Source organism: Podarcis gaigeae (genome assembly GCF_964106915.1).
Source record: "Podarcis gaigeae genome assembly, chromosome: 1".
Lineage (NCBI taxonomy): Eukaryota > Metazoa > Chordata > Lepidosauria > Squamata > Lacertidae > Podarcis > Podarcis gaigeae.
In genome coordinates, this window is record NC_139678.1 from 100,161,203 (window position 1) to 100,180,748 (window position 19,546).

Here is a 19,546-nt window from a genome sequence, read left to right on the forward strand (position 1 = left end):
GGCTTGTACATAGACATCTTAGTCCCATTGACCTCAGTGGAAAATAAGCTTGCTCTGAAATGACTCAAAGTTGAAAGAAACGTGTTTCCTAAAGAGCTGCCCAGAGAAGCCACTAGAACAAAAATTCTCCCAGCACAAATTATTTCAGGGTTTTCTAACTTTTGTTATTGCTTCGAGCTATGCTTCAGCACATAATTTGGCAGCTGAAATGTTCTTTCAAAACCTTACACCTATGTCTATTTATTTCTCAATTGGTATGTGATCCATTTTTTTTGCTTTAACACTGGATTATCAAGTGTGTTTCAGATACAGAAGTGGATACCCACAAATATTCATCAACAGCTACTTTTTTTTGTCTGTACTCCTTACTGTTCACAACGTAGTCACACGAACTATTCACATAACCTCATTAACAAAGGCAAAGCACTCATCCCCTGCCATTCATATAACATATTCATTTAAACCATTTATACCTCAGCAAGCCAAAGGCAGATAACAACACATGTTTAGACAGTATTTTAACAATTTCTAAAAGTCTGACAACAATAAATATATCAAAGCAGCCATAAAATTTCAAAACAGCAGGGAAAATAGATTTTTTAAATACTAACACAATAAAACAATCATTTAGTCATAGCAATTAATACCACCTAAAAAGCCGGTCATTCATGACCTAAAATCTCCAAAATAAGTTTGACCCTCCTACAGAGATGGTGAGGTGAGTCTCCCACATCAAGGAGTTCCAGCATTTGGGTGTAGCCACTAACAATCTTTTTCCTTGGTATTTCTGTGGATGTTGAGTGTATTTCTGTGGATGTTGAGACATGGTAGATGAAACATTTATCTCAGAATCACTGCCTCAAAAGTCCTCCCTCTTCACATCCAGCCATTCCTAATAGCAGATCACATCATCTTTTATTAGGTCCTTGGCATTAGCAGTGTAACTATTGCACATTATCACATCATGATACCAAGCAGCCAATGTTTTCAGGAAGCTCATTGCAATAGGAACAAAAACCTACAACTCCTTCATCCGATAGCTAGAGCAGTTTCAAAGACTGTGCCCTGTTCTATTTAACTCACAGGGTTTTCAAATTAGTTTTGGGAAGGAGGGGCTTATGTGTAAAATCACTGCTGATTTACATGTATTGTATTTTAATCACCTCTTTCAAATTTCCATTTATATGAATATTATCCTAAAACACCCATAGACTGGCTTCAGCTTCCTATTTGAGTATCCTTTTGTATGTATGCCTTTGAACACACACCATCAACCTTAAAGGTATGCTATCTGAAGTTCCACTAAGCTATAGCCTGGCTTAGCATGATGTGCAAACCACATTATTGGGACTCCATAAAACTGCCCCTTCACTTCTTCCAGGGCTTTTTTTCAGGGGGGACTCACAGGAACTCAGTTCTGGCACCTCTCAGGTGGGCATCGTTGCCATTCTAAGAGAACTAGGGAGGTTCTCATGGAGAATTCTGGCGTTCATTGAAAATGCCCTCTTTGTGTGCTACTGTCTGGAAGATGCAGCTCTTAAGCCATACAAATGAGAATATGTTACAGCTGGCTTTTACTAGAATGGTTTGCACTCTCCTTCAGTTGTGTAGCCAGCAGGGAGTTGTCAAGCTACATGTGTTTTCAAACTTTTTCCAGTTAAATCAGAGATCCAGCACTCAGGGGTATCATGTGGACCTCGGCAACACTCTGGTGGGCTTGAGGATCTGTAAAGAGGTAAATGGATTACAGAGACACATACATGGAAAATATTCCTCCATGAGAGATATAATCTGGCATTTTTAAATGTTGCTTAACTCTTTCAGGGCATTAATCTGTGACAGAAGAAGTAAGAGGAGAGATTTATTCTCCTGCTTTTTGCAATAAATATCAGTCAGCTGTGCTTTACTGCTGAGCTGTGTGATTTTCATAGGGAAACAGGCACAACTGGAACTGAAGGAACCTTAACATGTCCTTTTCACTGTCAAAGGTATTAAGCTCCTCTCAGCTGGCACACAACAAATCCCCAGCTAGTGGTTATATCTCACTCCTGTCTGAGGTATGCCTGGTTTCAATCTGTGTGTGGTCAGAAATTTAGATTTTTTTTTTAAAAAAAACCCTCAATGATTTAACTATTTTTACCCATGCTGTTGTAACTTCAGCAATGGATTATTATAATACACTCTAGAGACTCTTGAGTATCATTCAGAAAGGCCTCTGTAGAGGTTAATCATTTCCTCCCTCCTAGCATCTACAATGGCTAACAGTTGGTTTTTCAGTGGAAGGCCAGATGTTACTATAACACACTCAGTGACCTCACTGTAGACCTGTCAACATTACCTCTTTGGAAATTAGATTGCCACTGTTAAAATTGATTGGTATCCCAGTCGCTCTGAATCTTGCCCACTGCTTCAGTTTGTTGCTATCTTTTGGCTTAGCAACTGAGTAGTATTACTTTCTTCACTGAGGATTTCTAAATAATCATATTGTCAACGAAGAGGAAAACTTTCTGCAAGAACTAAGATATGAGATTAAAGCCACACTTCTTGCTAGAGCTGAGTCCAAGCTAAGCTTTGCAAGAGTACAATTAGACACTGCGTGGCAGAAAACAGCAAAGAGTTCATTGCACTGGTTTTTACAAAACTGTATTGTTTGTTGTTAGATTTGCTGAAAGCCAAAACTAAAAGTAAAAACAAAACCCACATGCAGCCACTCACAGTGACTCCTCCCCGGGGAGCAAGGCCTGAGATATGAAGATGAACAAACTGGACATGGCAACATTCTGAGATTTAAAAAATTGGCCCCAGCTTTGATTCCAGATGTAGGTTTGATTTGGCTTAGACATTGGGTGTATATCATCCCTCTCAGCCCCCTAGTGGAGGGCTGGCACATGACAGGGTCACGCCTAGGATTAATAGGTCCTCCATGAGACACAGGTCTACATGGATGGCCTTCCCAAGCTACTATGGCCCCTCTGCCACATGCCTTGGCTTTTGGACAGACTTCTGACTAGACTCCTCTAATGGGGTCCAGTTACTGCACTGTTCAAAGATGTGGGTGGTGCACCACTTTACCCCCCCCCCCCACATAATGTTAGACTAAAAGGGTTCCACCCATTGCCTTGACTGCCAAACCTGCAAGCGGGGCCAATCTGTTTGCAAGCAAATTCCTTCCCAGCTTCGAAAACAGCAACCATTATAGAACCACAGCAAAGCCAATAAATGCAGTGCCCTAGGAAGGAAAAGGTTAACATACAAAACCCATAGCATTACTGAATCAGGTGGGAAGAGAGGGATGTTATTTGGCCAACTACAGCCCCTAGGGTTGGGTGCAGCTAGCCTTTATAGGCTGGGGGCGGACTGGAGTGAAGCCTGCTCCTCTCTGGTCTGCTCACCAGCCCCACCTACTCAGCCCAGCCAGAATTCAAATGGACGGGTGGCTTGAAAGCCTGCCAACCCAAGCAGGCAGCCCAGGAAATCTGCAACTGCTGGCTTTGTGCATGTGAAGACTGGCTGCATGCACTGTCTTGCCCCAAAGCTATGGGCTTGTACCTCCTTAGCTGTGTTTCTAAGAGCAGTTTGGTGGTTGAAAAGCTCTCCATGGCAGTGGTAATAACGGAAGCGGGCTGCAGGTCCTTGGTGTGTTAAAAATAAGCAAGGGTGTTCCTATTTTCATGGGCATGGTTGGTATTGTCGACTAGTTGTGTTCGTAGGCATCACAGTGGTTGTGTTTCTCATGTCTTTTTGACTGTTTGCAAAATAGCTCAGTGTGCTGATGTACATGGAGCACATTGACCAATTCTATAATGTTGAAGAATCTGCACTCCTGTCTTTATACATCCTAAAGTGGAACCATAGACGCATACTTGGTTTTTGTTAGATTACGGTGGACTTGGCCATGCAAGGACATATTAGCTTCATACCAAAGTGTTCAATGATTTGTTAGTGTCTTGAGGACATAATTTTGCCATTAAAGCATTATCTCAAAAGGGATTAAGCCTGGATCCTTGTTATGTTAATATACACCATAAAGTAAAAGAAAAACAAAAAATGGTCTTAAATTCAAATTGCCATTCCTGCTCTATGAAATTGCTATCATTTATACTTTTTGTTTAGGCTCAGTAGAATGTTATGTCCTTCCTTCATCATAACACTTGGTAATTTAAAAAGAAAATGGAAATAAATTAGGTGATAAATATTTTTCATTAATAACAGTAGATTTTTTTTAAAGAATCTTGTCTTTTTTGTCACACCATAGAACTTGTCTTCAGCAGTGTGTTCATTTGAATCATCCAATTTTTCTGGTGTGTGGACCTCAGACAAAGCAGATAAATTCGCTGTAACATCTGACATATAGATGACAAGATTTGTAATCAAACTGTGGATGTTTCCTTTTAAAAAACATGCACACACCTCTACCTATCCTAAAGGAAATTCAGGTTGCTTTTTTTGTCTCCTTTTGCTAAAAGAAAGAAAGAAAGAAAATTTTAAAGGTTTTGTTGAAAGAGTAGGATTGCTTTGTTTCTGATCCCAAGATGAGTGAAAGAAATGTTTGAGAAAGATCACTTTACAGTGAGATTCATACTGAAATGTGATGACTGTGATTCAAGCCAAGCCAAAAATTACAGCTCAGAATTAGAAGGGATAGACATGGCTTGGGAATCCATTTTCCCACATTCCTGAATCTCAATCATCCCAGCTAATGTTTAAAAGAAAATAGAGTGGGAAACAATGAGGTCATTTTGTTTGGCTACAAAAATTGGGGAGCGGGGGTAGAGAAGAGAAATAAAAACCCAAGAAACAAACTCCCCTAACTATAAAACATAGCACATATATTTATCAGGGGCAACTGCTCATTTATAGTGAAAACGCCTCAAGAATGATGGCACTTTCATGGCACAATCTAACATTTTTAAAAAAGCTTCAAAGTGTATGTTTTGTAGTTTGTCACAATAAACCTTCAATAGAAGTCTTGCTGACACCACTATTGCTAATGTTCTTTTTGATTCAACTGAAAACTCACTTTGTGGAAGCAGTGGTACATAGCAGAAGTTAAATTAAGACCTAGGCAAAGTTGATTTGTATATTTTAAGTGTAAGTCTGCATGCTGATGAGCAGTGTACTGTTTAAATTCTACTTTCTGGATGGCCGTCCTTATTCCTTGTTCACTGATAGCTAAGCAAACATTCAGACATCAAGCAGTGTGGAGAGGATCAAAGAAAATTATGTGACTTATCTGTACACTGAGGATCAAAATATAGCTATTCTAGCTACAAGATTAGGGACAGCCTTATTTAAAAGGAATAGGGTCTGTAACAACTCTATATTCTTACTAGCTGAAAGTGCATGGCAATGCTCAGGAATTTTCAGAAAGTAAAAACTGCTGAGTCCCCCCACTTGATCCAGGGTCATAAACTTGTTAATTTATATTACACTTCCTGCAATATAACCCATAATCCATTGCAGCAGGCATGGGTTCCACATGAGGCATGTAGAAGTGTTTGAGCTGAAGTGTCTCGATTAAAGTGGAAATGTTTAACTATATGTATAAGGTGTGAAAACTGTGACCCAAACCCAACAACATTTTTAAAAGCAATTGCTTTACACACACACACACACACACACACACACACATTCTGAAAAGAAAAGAAAATTAATTCCTATTCTTGATGTAAGCCGGAAAGCTTATAAGATTTATGGTGGGAATGAGCTACAACAGCTGCATTTTCCTTGACTGAGTTTCTGAACACCGTTTGTATTATGATTCCTGGTTTTGTGTCCATCCTATTCTAAGCTCCTTAAAACAGAACAGGGAGGGAGAAATATTGATATTCTCTTGGGGGAAGCCAATGATCTGTCTCAATGATAAACACCATTTTGAAACATAAGACGGTCAGCATATACTAAAGTAGGAGTCGGATTTTATTGCAGTGAATATGCGTTATTCCAGAATGTTCTTTGCCACTAAAAGTTAATGCTATCCCCAAATAAAATGTTAAAAACCTTTGAAAATACATTTGTTTTATCTCTCTCTCTCTCCCGCTCTCTCCACTACCCCGACAAGCATTTGAAACCTACCATGAAGAAATACTGACAGTAGAATGAGGATGTTTTTGTTCTTGATAAAGGTGCTCTTAGAAGTTGAAGTTGTTTTCTTTGAAAACTGTTCAGAAGCTCAGAACAGAATAATGTTAAAGGCAGAACATCTTTTTTTTTAATGCGCGCGCGCGCGCACACACACACACTTGGCCTAAATGTATTTCCAAAATAAGTAGTTTCTAATCCAGCTGGGATAATGTGGTCATAAAAAGGATGTCCAAATCCACCAATTTATATTGGTTTGGTTTGGCTTGACTTTCAAAGTATTTAAAGAAGAAAGTCTATGGCATGTGTGCACAGTAATTGGTGTATAGTACTCTCAACATTTTCCTCAGTCTGCCATATTGTGGAGTGTCCAAATAAAACGCTAATTGGCTGTACTTTCACTCATGTCTTCAAGATTGGTCTTCAAGATACACTATCCTTCAGATTAGTATAGTTTCTCATATTCAATTTATTAACAGTACCAAAGGTTTATGGAGAGCTGCTAATTTTAGACTTTCATTAACCCTTAGCCATACTGAATGTCTCCAGATGCATTCATTTAACCACATTGTCTGGAATAGATCCAGTCAAATTAGTTAGACCACTCTGCAGTCAATAATCTGAGGAGTTTGTAGTTTTGGTCCATGTATGTACTGTAAATGAAATCTCTTCCCTCCCCAAAGCAAATTGCCACTTTATAATTTAAGTGAGAATGCGTTGGCACAGCGCTGAGCTTTACCGAGGTTAAAGTTAAAGAAGTTCCCTGTTTAACTAGGATTGGAATCAAGCGAAAAGCTGGCTGGTGAGTTTTGATTTAGAACCTGGTTAGCATTCAACACAGTTAAAGTCAGTGCTTACTGGTGTATCCCCTGACTGATCATAGTTCAACTGAGGAAGTTTCCTCTGGGAAGAGATTGTAGGGAAGGATCACATGATCATTTGCCTGCTCCTGATTTCTTAATGTAGCTAAGAGATACAGGAGTATTGTTTCTGTATTGCCCTTAAAGTTTGCCATAAGTTGTACAGCAAAATTCCAAAGCAGAGCTGCAGCTGTGCTGGAATCTGTACATAGAGCTTATCTAACTCCATCATTCAGTGGAGATGAAATTCCACACTTGATTGGGGAGTTTTCTCATTTTGCCCAAAGTTGTTGAGAGCTTTTTTTGCAAACCAAAACAAAAACAACCCAAAACAAAACATTTTGAGCTATTTTTATGGAAATCTGCCAAAAGCTAGACTTCCAATATGGGATTATGGGATTTTCCTGGACATTTCAGTGATTCCTGCCTGGACACTGTTTGCAACTGCTGTATTCTGGATGTATGGCAGCTGTTTTTACATGAAAATAGCTCTAAAACGGCTTTTTTAAAAAGTTATTTTGTCCATAAAGCTCAATAGTTTTTCTGTCCGGATTTTCACTGTTTGAAATATTGGAACCCTAATATAAGGAGCTCCCCTTCTGTTTATTTGAATGTGGAAGTTTTCATAGAAATGGGAGCTACGTGTATATCAGTAATCCACTCACCTTCAGGCAAATACTGATTTAGAAGAAGGGGGGGACTTTTCACCTTGAAAGGCAAATAAAACAGAACAAGAACATCATGTGACTCTGTTTCATCAGCCGAATGTTTATCAAATAGTTCACTGAAGTAAAATTTTCTCTGTAGTTTAGGACATTTATATTTTCTTGGCAGACATCTTAAGTATAATACTCGCACAAGCCAATATGAAATATGTTTTCCTTTTTCAGGTCTGGATGTTGATGGAATATACAGAGTCAGCGGCAATCTGGCAACGATACAGAAGTTGCGATTTGTTGTCAATCATGGTAAGTGATTCCTTCACCCTGGTAATGTTTTGTTTAGTACTTATCTGTCTGAAATGACAATACAATGGATTTTAGAAGCCGTGGTACATTAGTGGCAGAGAATGAAGAGTGGCATTTTGCAGAAGAGAAGTGTACAGAGATACTGCAAACAACCAAAATATGGGTTGGAAGGGAGAAGATGAAGAGCAACAGTCATGCTGTAAAAGAAAATAAGCCAGTAAAAGAATTGGGGGTGGGGGGGGAGAGAGACAACAAAAGGAGTGAGGAATTAAAATGTGACACTAAATTTATGCTAAATATCTATGCTAAAATATTAGACATAAAAAAGAGAAGGCCTACTAGTCTAAAGAGACATGGAATAAGAAAATGAAATAGAAGAAAAACAAAGACACTTGGGAATGATGCCACAGGAAGGGAAAGAGTAATAGTAAGAAATGTGCACTGATTCACATTAACAATTTAATGATTCTCTGCAATACTACAAAAATAAGTCTAGAATTATGCAATAGGTACAAAAGCCAACATTAGATTACCCAGAAAGGTGCATTATTTGACTCATGAGAGCAGCAAATAAACAGACTGTACAATGGTGATGGGATAAAATCAGGCTAAATCCTTATTGACAGCAGCGGGAAAGGGTTGGCATGGCGCTGGGGCCAAGATCACTTCAGCATTCCACAAACTCCATGTCGATGGAATGGGTCTGCCATGTTTGGACTGCCCCAAATCCATTCTGTTGGGGTCATCCATTGTTGAACCTTGCCTGGCTGCAAGCCAAACAAGCAAGGTCTTACTGGGCAACCAGCGTACAGATACCTACTAGGTAGGTACCCCAACACCAAGCTGTGGTGCCATGGTCAGTCTTCTCCTCAGACCCCTTATGTGGACTCCCCATACTATGTTGATCCTGCCCAATGCCATTTCCGCCCTCAAAAAACAACCTTATTCCATCTAACAAAGGAAGGCCATAATTTCACTGAGGGAAAGGTGGAGAAAACCCAACCAAGTGCCAATCAGGTTGAGAAAAAAATATCCTGGCTATGTCAACCACGGACCCAAAACTGCTCAGGGAAGGTTCTAACCCGACGGTGGGTAGGAAGCTCTCCAGGCGGAATGGCTCTGAGCTCCAGGGGAAGCAGCCTTATATTGATTTTCCCCACCCCCTTGCAAGGGCTCATGGGACAGCTCTTTCCCATGAGCCCATCACACAGACAAGATACTGGGCAAACCCTTGCCCAGTACTTTGCTGCATTCTCTGGACCCCAGCACCGCTGGGAAAAGGTGTACTGGCATGGAGCAAGACAAATGAACAAACCCACCCAAAAGTTTTAATGCTGTTGATATGTTGTATGCCTTCCACATTGTCATATATTCCAGATTGTTACCGTATATAAAATGTGTGTATTAGAAATGTGTTAATACTGTGGTTCTGAAAAATGTCCATGGTCATTTCACCTTTAAAAAGAGAGCATATTGAGCTATAAACATTAATAGTTCAGGAACCCAATATCTTCTGGAACTCCTCTCCCAATATGAATCCGTCCAGACTTAGATCTTCTGAGGCTCTTACCCAGGAACCCCCTCTGAGGAAGGCTTGTAGGGTGATGACAAGAGAGAGGGCCTTTTCAGTTGTGGCTTCCCATCTGTGGCATAATCTCTGCAGTGAGCTCCACCTGGCAACTATGCTGACATCTTTTTGGTGCCAGGTAAAAAGTTACTTTTTTCCAAGGCTTCTGATGGCCTTAGTAAATGAGGAGTGTTGACTACTGGGACATTTGTTCTTCTAGGCATTTGTAATCATGTATAAAATTTTATATTCCTGAAACTGTTTTTGTTTTTAACTTAACATTTACTTTTATATGCAAAATATTGTAGAAGAATCTTATATTATTATTGATTGTTGCTATTTTCTTTCTGGTATTCTAGTTAGGTGTTCTGTGTTCTTTCTTGCTCTGTGACTTGTCCTAATTTTGAGATTGATATACATATGGCACATTTATTTCTAAAGAATAGCCTCAAATTATGAATACAACCATAAGACATTTAAAATTAGCGGGGGGAAATCCCAGAAAGGATCAAATTCTTCCCCAATGTAACTCCATTGAAGTCTCCTCAAAACATTTCTGTGAACTTGTCATCAAATGTATGCAAAGGATTTCATCACTTTGAGTTTGATTGAATTACACCAGGGATGAACTAAGTCCTACATCTCTGTATGAAACTGAATTGCCAAATCCATCCCAAGCCACCAAGTCAGTAAAGTCATTCAACTTAAAAATAAAAAGTCAAAGCTCTTATTTCACCATGCAAGCTCTAGACAGACTGCACTTCTTCCTGTTCCCAGAAGTACTGTCTCAGATGTTCACTCTCTGCTCTCATTTCTGCTTTAAAGAACTGTGGAAGAGACCAAGCTGCTTGATCAGTCATCCATTGATGTACACTTGCCATCACCTTCTTTCCTCATGCAAGTCCGGCAATTTGGTGTACAACTAACTAATTTCAGGGTGGCTTGCAAATACGGTCTTTTTGTCCTGTGTTGGTGTTATTGCGTAGGACATACGTTGGTGCCCCTGGCAGATATCCATGAACAAGAGTGTGATGCAGCAGGTCAAAAATTTGCTGCGACATGAGAAAATGAGAGGTTGCACTTGTGATCTTTCCAAGGTGAGGACCCGCTAGAGTTGTTCAAAAAGAACAGCTGTCAAAGGAGACAATCCCCAATAAACCAAGTCTCTTGTTTCCTAATCTATGCAGAGAATGTGAATCAATAACTCTGTATATTTTATTTATATATAGTGGTACCTCAGGTTACATATGCTTCAGGTTACAGACTCCGCTAACCCAGAAATATTACCTTGGGTTAAGAACTTTGTTTCAGGATGAGAACAGAAATCGTGCAGCGGCGGCACAGCAGCAGCAGGAGGCCCCATTAGCTAAAGTGGTGCTTCAAGTTAAGAACAGTTTCAGGTGAAGAATGGACCTCCGGAACGAATTAAGTACTTAACCTGAGGTACCACTGTATTGAGGCTTACAAATGCAACAAGATAAATAGTTCTTGAGCAAATGATTTTAGAAAAAAAGACACTAACTTTACAGTTTGAGTAGTTAGCCGTACGAACAAATAAGAAATAAACAGAGATAAATACACCCAGTTGTACCTATTTGTAATATGCAGTAGATTTGAGGAATTCTTTCGGAAAAACAGATTACTGCAGCGGGTTTCTCGGCTTGTCGAGGGCAAAGCCGAATCTGTACTTGAGGCAACGCAAGTCAAAGTGGGGGCCCACCGTCCCAAGTGATTTGGACACCATGAAGTGCTGCAGAAAAATGTGAGCAAAAGGGAAACAAATGTTTCTAAGCGTAGCATAAAAAGAGAATGCCATCTTAGCCATCACCGCAGCTAAGATGAGGAATCATGATGAGAAATAGGTGAGGGAAGAGTGGGAATACTTTGGAGAATATTTAAAGAGGTACAAAAACCAGATAAATTTCCAAGTAGGGATAGATATGTGAGCAGCAGTAAATAACACTTCAGATATTGTATAGAATCAAAATGAGTGGTATAGATGGATATGCAGTATAACAGGGACCAAGGTGTAGAAAACCATGGAGCGGTGGACAGGCAAGTCTGGAGAAATGAGATGAATGAAGCAAATTAAAAGATGTATGTATGAAATTTTGGAAAATGCATAAATAGAGAATTTTTAAAAGAGAGAAAATTCCAGTTGAAGGGGTGATGCAACAAACACCGGGTGGAGAGATGGAGTAGAGAGAGCTCAGTTGTGATGGTCAAGAAAAGCTTGTAACTAAAGGAAAAGCCTTGCCTACACATTCCAATCCCAGGTTTTGGACAAGGTGCATTGACAGAAACATAATAACCCCTTTCCCACCTCCGCACCTAAAGCTCCTCTGGCAGAATTGGGGGAACACGTAGGTTTAGCAGGTGCATGGGTGAGAGTCCCATTGCACAAGCGGAGCTCGTTCTGCAAGCACACACCCCACATAGTGCTACATAGTGCTAAACCTCTTGTTTTTTTACCTTCATTTTCTTGTCAAAAATCTATTAATGCTTCAAATTTATATCTGTTCTGATAAATTATCAAAAGAATCACCAAACAACATGCAGCAGCTACAGACCCATATTACTGTATTATGTTTCATACACTAGCAATGCTAGCTTAGTTTTGGCCAAACTTCTGGTTCTGAGCTAGGCCTATGGAAAAGGCATGAAGAACCGGTTAATGCTGGCAGGTTTTTCCATTGTAGCTGTAGCTCAGAAGCTTGACATGCACATGGCATCAAAAGTAGAGCACATGGCTTATTACCTCTTGTGCAAAACTGAGAGCCTCTGCAAAGGTGGGTTTATGGTGGCTACTGGCAATAATGAGATGTACGTATTATTATTAATACTGATTTTTCATTTTTAAAATAATTTTATTTGATCTGGCGATTCCCCCCATTGTACTTAAGAAGGGAAACCTCTGATTTTTTAAAATATTTTTATATTTATTTTGTATATAACTTTTTTCTCGGCAAAATTTTGTTGCTTCTGTTAATATTATTCAGCAATAAGCATTAGCCAACCCTGCATGAAAAAATCCATTTATAATGCCCCAAATTGGACAGACTATCAATCCTTGCATGAGCAAAGTACTTGATTGTTCATTTCTACACTGCCATTTGACCATGTATGATTCTTTCATTGAAACCCCTGCTCTGTGAAGTGCAAAACAGACATAAATTTAGACCGTCTTTATTTCATTGCAACTGGAATCTTGAACCACAAAACATTGCAGGAAAGCTTGAGAATAGTGTACTGTAAGTTTTTTTGTGGGGTTTTTTTTAAGAGAAAGAGAGAATGAGCCTCAGACCTAAGCATTATCAGTATCCCCTATCTTTATGTTGTGAACATAATCAGTATGATCAGAAAATGAATAAAAGGCAACCAGGGAATGATGAGGGGAGGAGAAAAAGGACAAAAATCTTACAATTGTTCATCTTTATTGTTAAACATTTTAGAAAGTGTCTTCTGGTATTTTTTTATATAAAAAAACACATTGGCTCACTTCCCTGCACTTTTTTACTCGATCTTTTATTACCAGTTCTTAAGGCTTTTTTGTCAGCAATGACAACAGAAGCACTGCCGTACTGTATACATTTTATCCGTGTGTGAGAGAGAGAGTGAGTGTGTGTATTTGTGTGTTTGTACGGAAGGTCATTGATATTGCACTTCTTCTTTCAGGTGACAAGATTATCTTTTATCAATGATTTATTTTTCCTATTAAAAGCTGAAAAGATCTAGATCATAAGAGGCCTGTATTATAACATCTTTCAATATGGTACACAGTTCCCAGCTCAAAACTTTGTCAGTTACATTGATTCATGTAACACAAAGCCATGAGGATTCTTGGAGACAGTAATACCCATTTTTTTACCTCTCTCTTTCTTTGAAAGATATTGCAAAACAAAATGAACATTAATGCTAGTGTGATGTCACTGTTTCCTCAACAGTGGGATTTAAGTACATTAGAGTAAAGATTCCATACAACTGGCAACATTATTATCAGGGAACCTTTTGGCTATCCACTATTATACATGGGAAACTGGAAGAGTTCGGAGGGGAGCTGTAATTTCTGTAAGTGAACAGTGATGCCGTTGTAAGTTGAGGAGAGTTGGAGTCTGGCAACATCTTGAAAGCCACAAGCTAGCCACCCCTGTTTCACTGATTTCCGCCATTGTAATGATTTGTTGTGACCTTTGTGTAAGCTGTCATTATGATGACATCATCTCCTCGTACTTCAGTTTAGGTTTCCAATCCAGAGCCCAAGTTAACTTTATAGATTTTTAATGGATGTGTGGCAAATGTATCCACTTACTCCATATTCTAAATAATTCCTAGACCTATTAACTCTGGAACAACATACATATGAGTTTCTAGGGAACTTTGGAAAGATTGCTTCACATACTACTTAGGGGTGGCTAAACATTTTCAACCCAGGGGCCATATTGACGATCCTCTATCCCTCCAAGGGCACATGTCATTGGTGGGATTCTTGGTGAGTAAGTACATGCACACAAGCTACACATGCAGACAACACATATACTCAACACATGTGCACATTTACCACAAATATAGCACACACACTCACTAGATATGGAGAAGTGAGGTTACAAGGAACGAGGCAGAGGGCCTTCCTGGTAGTGGCACCCACCCTGTGGAACACACTCCCATCAGATGTCAAGGACATAAGCAACTATATGACATTTAGAAGACATATGAAGGCAGCCCTGCTAAGGGAAGTTTTTAACAACTGGTGTTTTAATGTATTTTTAACCTTCTGTTGGAAGCCGCCCCGAGTGGCTTGGGAAGCCCAGCCAGATGGGTGGGGTAGACATCATATTATTATTATTATTATTATTATTATTATTATTATTATTATTATTATTAACTGGTTTTTTTCAAGGGAATTGTTCAAGTAATTCCCTTGAGCACTAAATTTACAGGGGGAAATACAAAGTATTATGGATTTATCATACCCAGTTGGAGCACTTGAAATTTGTCCTAATATGTGTATAGTTATCACAAACCATAGAAATATCAATATCGCTGTTTACTGCATTGTTCAATAAGTGTCAATTCATGCATAAAATGAAGTAGATCTTAATTGTCTCATATCAAGCTCTTTGTTTACAAAATGTTTGGCATTTGCAGAGTAGCTTGACCTTTGAATGTCCTTATTTGCATGTTAACTGTAAAATACAACACACCACCCATAGGTCAATTACTGCGTTTTTAGTATCTATATGCAGCTTTTGAGGGAAAATTAATATTTCCTACCTGCATCACATGCAAAGTCTCTGCTACCTGAAAAAGAAAAATATTGTTATTAGAATTGGGAGACTGTAACATAGCCTTAAAGTATGGCAGATTTTTATAAAGTAAACAGTCATCTGGCATTAATAGGAGTTGATTTTATTTGCCACAATAATAAGTGATGAAATAAAACGGCTCTTGAGTGAGTTCTACATCTAATTCAACATTCAAATACAAGTTCCAACATTAAAAAATTGCATGTGAAATACAAATATGTTGGCCAGTTGAGAATATTTATTAACTAAATAATTTAATAATAAAGAAAATGACTACTTGATTAATTGTTACAAAGTAAAAATTACAATAAAACTGTCTTGATCCATGCTTTGCAGAAGTACCATTACTGTCTGTGCAGTTGTTTAACAAGGATTTAATTGGAAAGATAAGTGAATGCACATTTAAAAGTATTGTTAATTTGCTTTATAATCACCCCATCCTTCACAGTATTGACAGCACCAGGCACAAACCCCTCTCTCTTTTACAAGTATTATTTTCCATATGTGCACAATAAATTCTAGCTCTGTAATTGGAAATTTTATGGATTCTAGCATACCTTCAGCGTTGGATTTATAAGTGTTGCATCCCCTTTCTAAAGGTAATGCACTAGTGGCATTATTAGTCACTATTAGTAGTCGCAAAGAGCTGTGATCCTGTGCCCAATTATGAACATTTAAGGACCACTGATTGCACTGGGGCCTTCGCTTGCATATAAATATGAAGAGGATTCATCCATGTTGTACTGTCTGAAGCTACCCCACATGTATTGGCACACATTATGTCATCCCCTTGTGGTATAACACTGTGGTAAATAGTAGTCTCATTTATCCTAAGATCTGATTAGCTGGCTGTTTTTGCATATCCCCCAGGCCAATGAGATAAATGATGCTTTACCTCATTCTTATTTCTTGTATCAGCAAGCCGAAGAAAGGAAAAGACAAGATCAGTGAAAATGTTTTACAAGCAAGTGCCCATGTTCCTTTTTTTCAGCATTTTGAAAAATCCAATATGAAACCTACGCAGGTTTTTCTGAAAACCTGCCAGAGTTGAATCTGATTGGCAGCTACCATTATCAGTCTAAAGGAGAAGAGCTTGAATCAGCACTGCTACCTTTTTAACTCCAACTAAGGACTGAAGTTATCTTTGAAACTGACTCATCGGGTCAGTGAAAATGGGTTGGGTGTTAAAACCAGGATTTATTTATTTTTTAAAGAGAGAAAAGGAGAAGCAGCAGCTACTTTTCAAAACTGTATTTTTTAAAGAAGAAGAAGACGAAGGCATACAGACCCACTGAAAAGCACCCAGCAGTTTTCACTGACCCAACATATCCATTTCAAAGGCAGCCAGTCGCTTCAGTCCTCTTGTCAGTTAACAAAGGCTCTCTGTGGGCAGAGGCAAAGAAGCTTCACTGCAAAGGCTCCCAACTTCCAGAGAAGCAGCTTGGTACAGTCTTAATGGGCCAAGGGCGTGATGGAGTTTGCAGCGCTTTTAGCACATAGCAAGATTGACAGAAAATAATATATTTTAAAGGGCTAGGGAAATCCTCTCTGATAGTTTACATTTGTTTTTCCTTCTCTTTTCCCCAGCCAGCCGCCAATATCCTTTGGGAACCGATATGAAGATTAGTATAGCCAATGAGTTGTATGTATCATGAGACGTTGAGCAAATTTCCCCGGTTAAGCACCCAGGCTACTTCATGCATATTTTAAAAGAAATTTTATGAAATCATTGATTATGGTGATTGGGTGTATACACACACACACACACACACACACACACACACACACTTTCATCTTCTTCAGTTTCCTTTTAAGAAACTGGCAAAACTTCACTGGACTAAATCATTATATAAAACATTGTTGAGGAATAAGGAAGGGTAGGTGATGCGCAATGATTTAGGCATTTAGTATGTCCCTGTGCTAGATTACTAGCACTGCATGGGTGAAGGAGGAGATGCCATGAAAAAGCAAATTACGTTAAATTGTTAATGGTCACTATCCTTAAACTGGCTGCGTCTTAGGGGAAAGCAACTGTGGGTACTACAAGTGGTGTGGATAGCTGGAATTCGTGGCTGTCTAGGATAGGAGAAAGAGGCATCATAGAATTGTAGAGTTGAAAGGGGGGACCCCAAGGGTCATCTAGTCCAATCCCCTGCCCTGCAATGCAAGAATCTCAGCTAAAGCATCCATGACAGATGGCCATCCAACCTCTGCTTAAAAACCTCCAAAGAAGGAGAGTGTTTGGCATTGGGGCTGAGCTGAAAACATTCACATTATTTAAAAAATAAATTAAATCTCATTTTCACTTGTTTTCCTTTTTTGTTTTTGTTTTCTTTATTTGGCTGCTTCTGTCAAACATTTCAAACACATTACGAAAAGCATTACCACTTGGGGGTATTCAAGCTATTCCATCATAGGTGCATATGACAGGTGATGCCATCATGGATTGTGTCATTCTGCACATCCAATCAACTCCACAGGCATATTGCAAATAATTTAGGTGTGCATCATTTAAACGGCCCCTTGGGAGTTCACTATCTCTGCGTATTGTAAAAGGCAGAGCAGCTTAAACAAAAACCACATTTCACATCCTGCCTCAGCTGACAGTGAGATACATTTGCTGGTAGGAAGGCAAGGAGGTCCACATCTACCAATCTCATGGCCAGGGTATGGGGAAAACCACCAGCATAAACATGTAGGCAGCCAGTGTGGATCCTACAAGATAAGTGTTATGTGACATCCTAAAGAACTATCAGTACTCTAGTAGCTGCATTTTGCAGTTACTGAAGTTTTCAGACTATCTTCAATCTAGTTCGAGGCTACTAGAGTGTATTGCGCCTTGGCCAAGGTATCTCAGTTCAGAGATAGCCTGAGCTGGAAATAAGCAAATGGGTAACCCCATTTGGGCCACCAATGAAAATGCTAGGTCCAGGAGAACCCTCTTTCTCCTTCAGGAAGAGACTTTGCCATCTAGAACATGATGATCACCCAATTCCCAGACTCAAGAACCACCCACCAACAGTACTGTAATCTTGTCAGAATTCATTTTCTGTTTAATGTTGTTTGCCAGGTGAGGGGGTGGAGTGGCAAAAGGGTTATCTCCAAACACTGGTATCTGGTCATTTTAATTGTAGGTAAAAAAATAGTACTTGGTGCCAGTCCCAGGAAATACCTAGAAGATCAGTAAAGAGGGGGATACTTCTCTCTTTGCCAGACAGTTTGCTCAGTGAAACAAATCAGTGTCTGCACATTGACTGGTTTTGGGGGTTGTTGTTGAGGAGAAAAGAAGTAGAGGAGAAGTAAGGTTTTTCATAGATGAAGCCCTGAGCACTTCCATTGTGGCTCAACTTCGGTTAATTGTCTCTCATCAAGTCCATTACAGTGGTACCTCAGGATGCGAACGGGATCCGTTCCGGAGCCCCGTTCGCATCCTGAACAGAACGTAGCATGCAACTGTGTGTGCACGGGTTGCGTTTCGCTGCTTCCGTGCATGTGCGTGACGTCATTTTGACCGTCTGCGCATGCACGAGCGGCGAAACCCAGAAGTAACGCACTCCGTTACTTCTCGGTTGTTGCGGAGCGCAACCCGAAAATACTTACCCTGAAGCGTATTTATCCCGAGGTATGCCTGTACTGACAAGTGTTCAACATTGTGCTTAGTGTCAATAAATTTCAGAGTATCTTATTTCCAAAAAATGTGTTTAGACAGGTATCCCTAGGTTCAAATCAAATTACCGTACATGTTGTCATTGCATTGTGAGTGGTGTTTTTACATGCTTGAATTATGTGAAGCAGATGATATATAATGTGCTGCTGCCCTAGAACATCTCTTGCGCTTCGAGGCCCCCAAGCCCTTCCCCTGAAAATAACTTCACACTGACACATAATTTTAGTTTAAGTTATTGGGCAAAATTTAGGCCACAACTTTATTGATTACAGCAAAGTGAGCGGTGTTGGCTTAGGCATTGGCAACAGACTATAACTGACAGATGCCTCTCTGGCTGGAAGTCTGAAAGAGTAAACACCAAATGAGGGAGCAACATCAATGAAGACCAATGAAGCTCACCCCAGGGTTCCTGTGGTCCTGGCATGGCCCTAGCCATATCCCCTCAAGCCAAGTCCCCTCAAGCGGACTTCGGACAACATCCAGGACCCCCAGATTCCTTTAGCGGAATACCCTTCTTCATGGAGGGGCAAGTGATGGCCGCACCTTCCCTCCCACACACTTCAATAAGCCAATGCCTAACCTCCAAACCTTACACAGTTGTGACGATTGCTAAGGGGGTAGGCGAAAACCAAGTGGCTACATCCAATCTGCCAAATGGAAAAAAAATCCTACCCAGCCCCTGCTCCAAAGCAGGCAACCCAATCCAAACCAGGGCCAAAGCTGCAGACCTAAAATTAGGGAGGGAGGGCGGGCGTTCGGCAGCACAATGAAAGTTTCCCCAGTTACACCGTGCTGCCGCTTTTATAGGCCCCAGGAATCGTGCCAACTGCCCTGATTGGCCCAAACAGCCTGGCACGACCCTGAGGCCCAATGGTTAAGGCTTGGGCCACACCTGGCAACAACTCTCCCAGCGGGGGTGCCTTAGGGGCCCTCACGCAACCAGGACCCTCATTAAGGAGGATCCCATTTTTTACCCACATCTGCCACATGTTAGGACTTTGCATGAGTTTGCTGAGCAACTGCTCTGCCTCCCGTCACAGCATCACTGCAACATCCTTGGACGTTTTATTGCACATGACATTGCACTTGCACTATGGCCC

The 19,546-nt window shown here is 40.0% G+C and overlaps 1 protein-coding gene across 17 annotated transcripts in view; it reads left to right on the forward strand.

Moving 5' to 3' along the window:
• The window catches only part of ARHGAP15 (Rho GTPase activating protein 15), a 383,495-nt gene that overhangs the window by 243,135 nt on the left and 120,814 nt on the right, over positions 1-19,546 (forward strand). For all 17 annotated transcript variants that reach the window (XM_083710978.1, XM_083710987.1, XM_083710980.1 and 14 more), the window contains one exon: positions 7,832-7,909. In XM_083710978.1, coding sequence (XP_083567104.1) covers positions 7,832-7,909 — 78 coding nt within the window. The remainder of the gene's footprint in view (positions 1-7,831; positions 7,910-19,546) is intronic.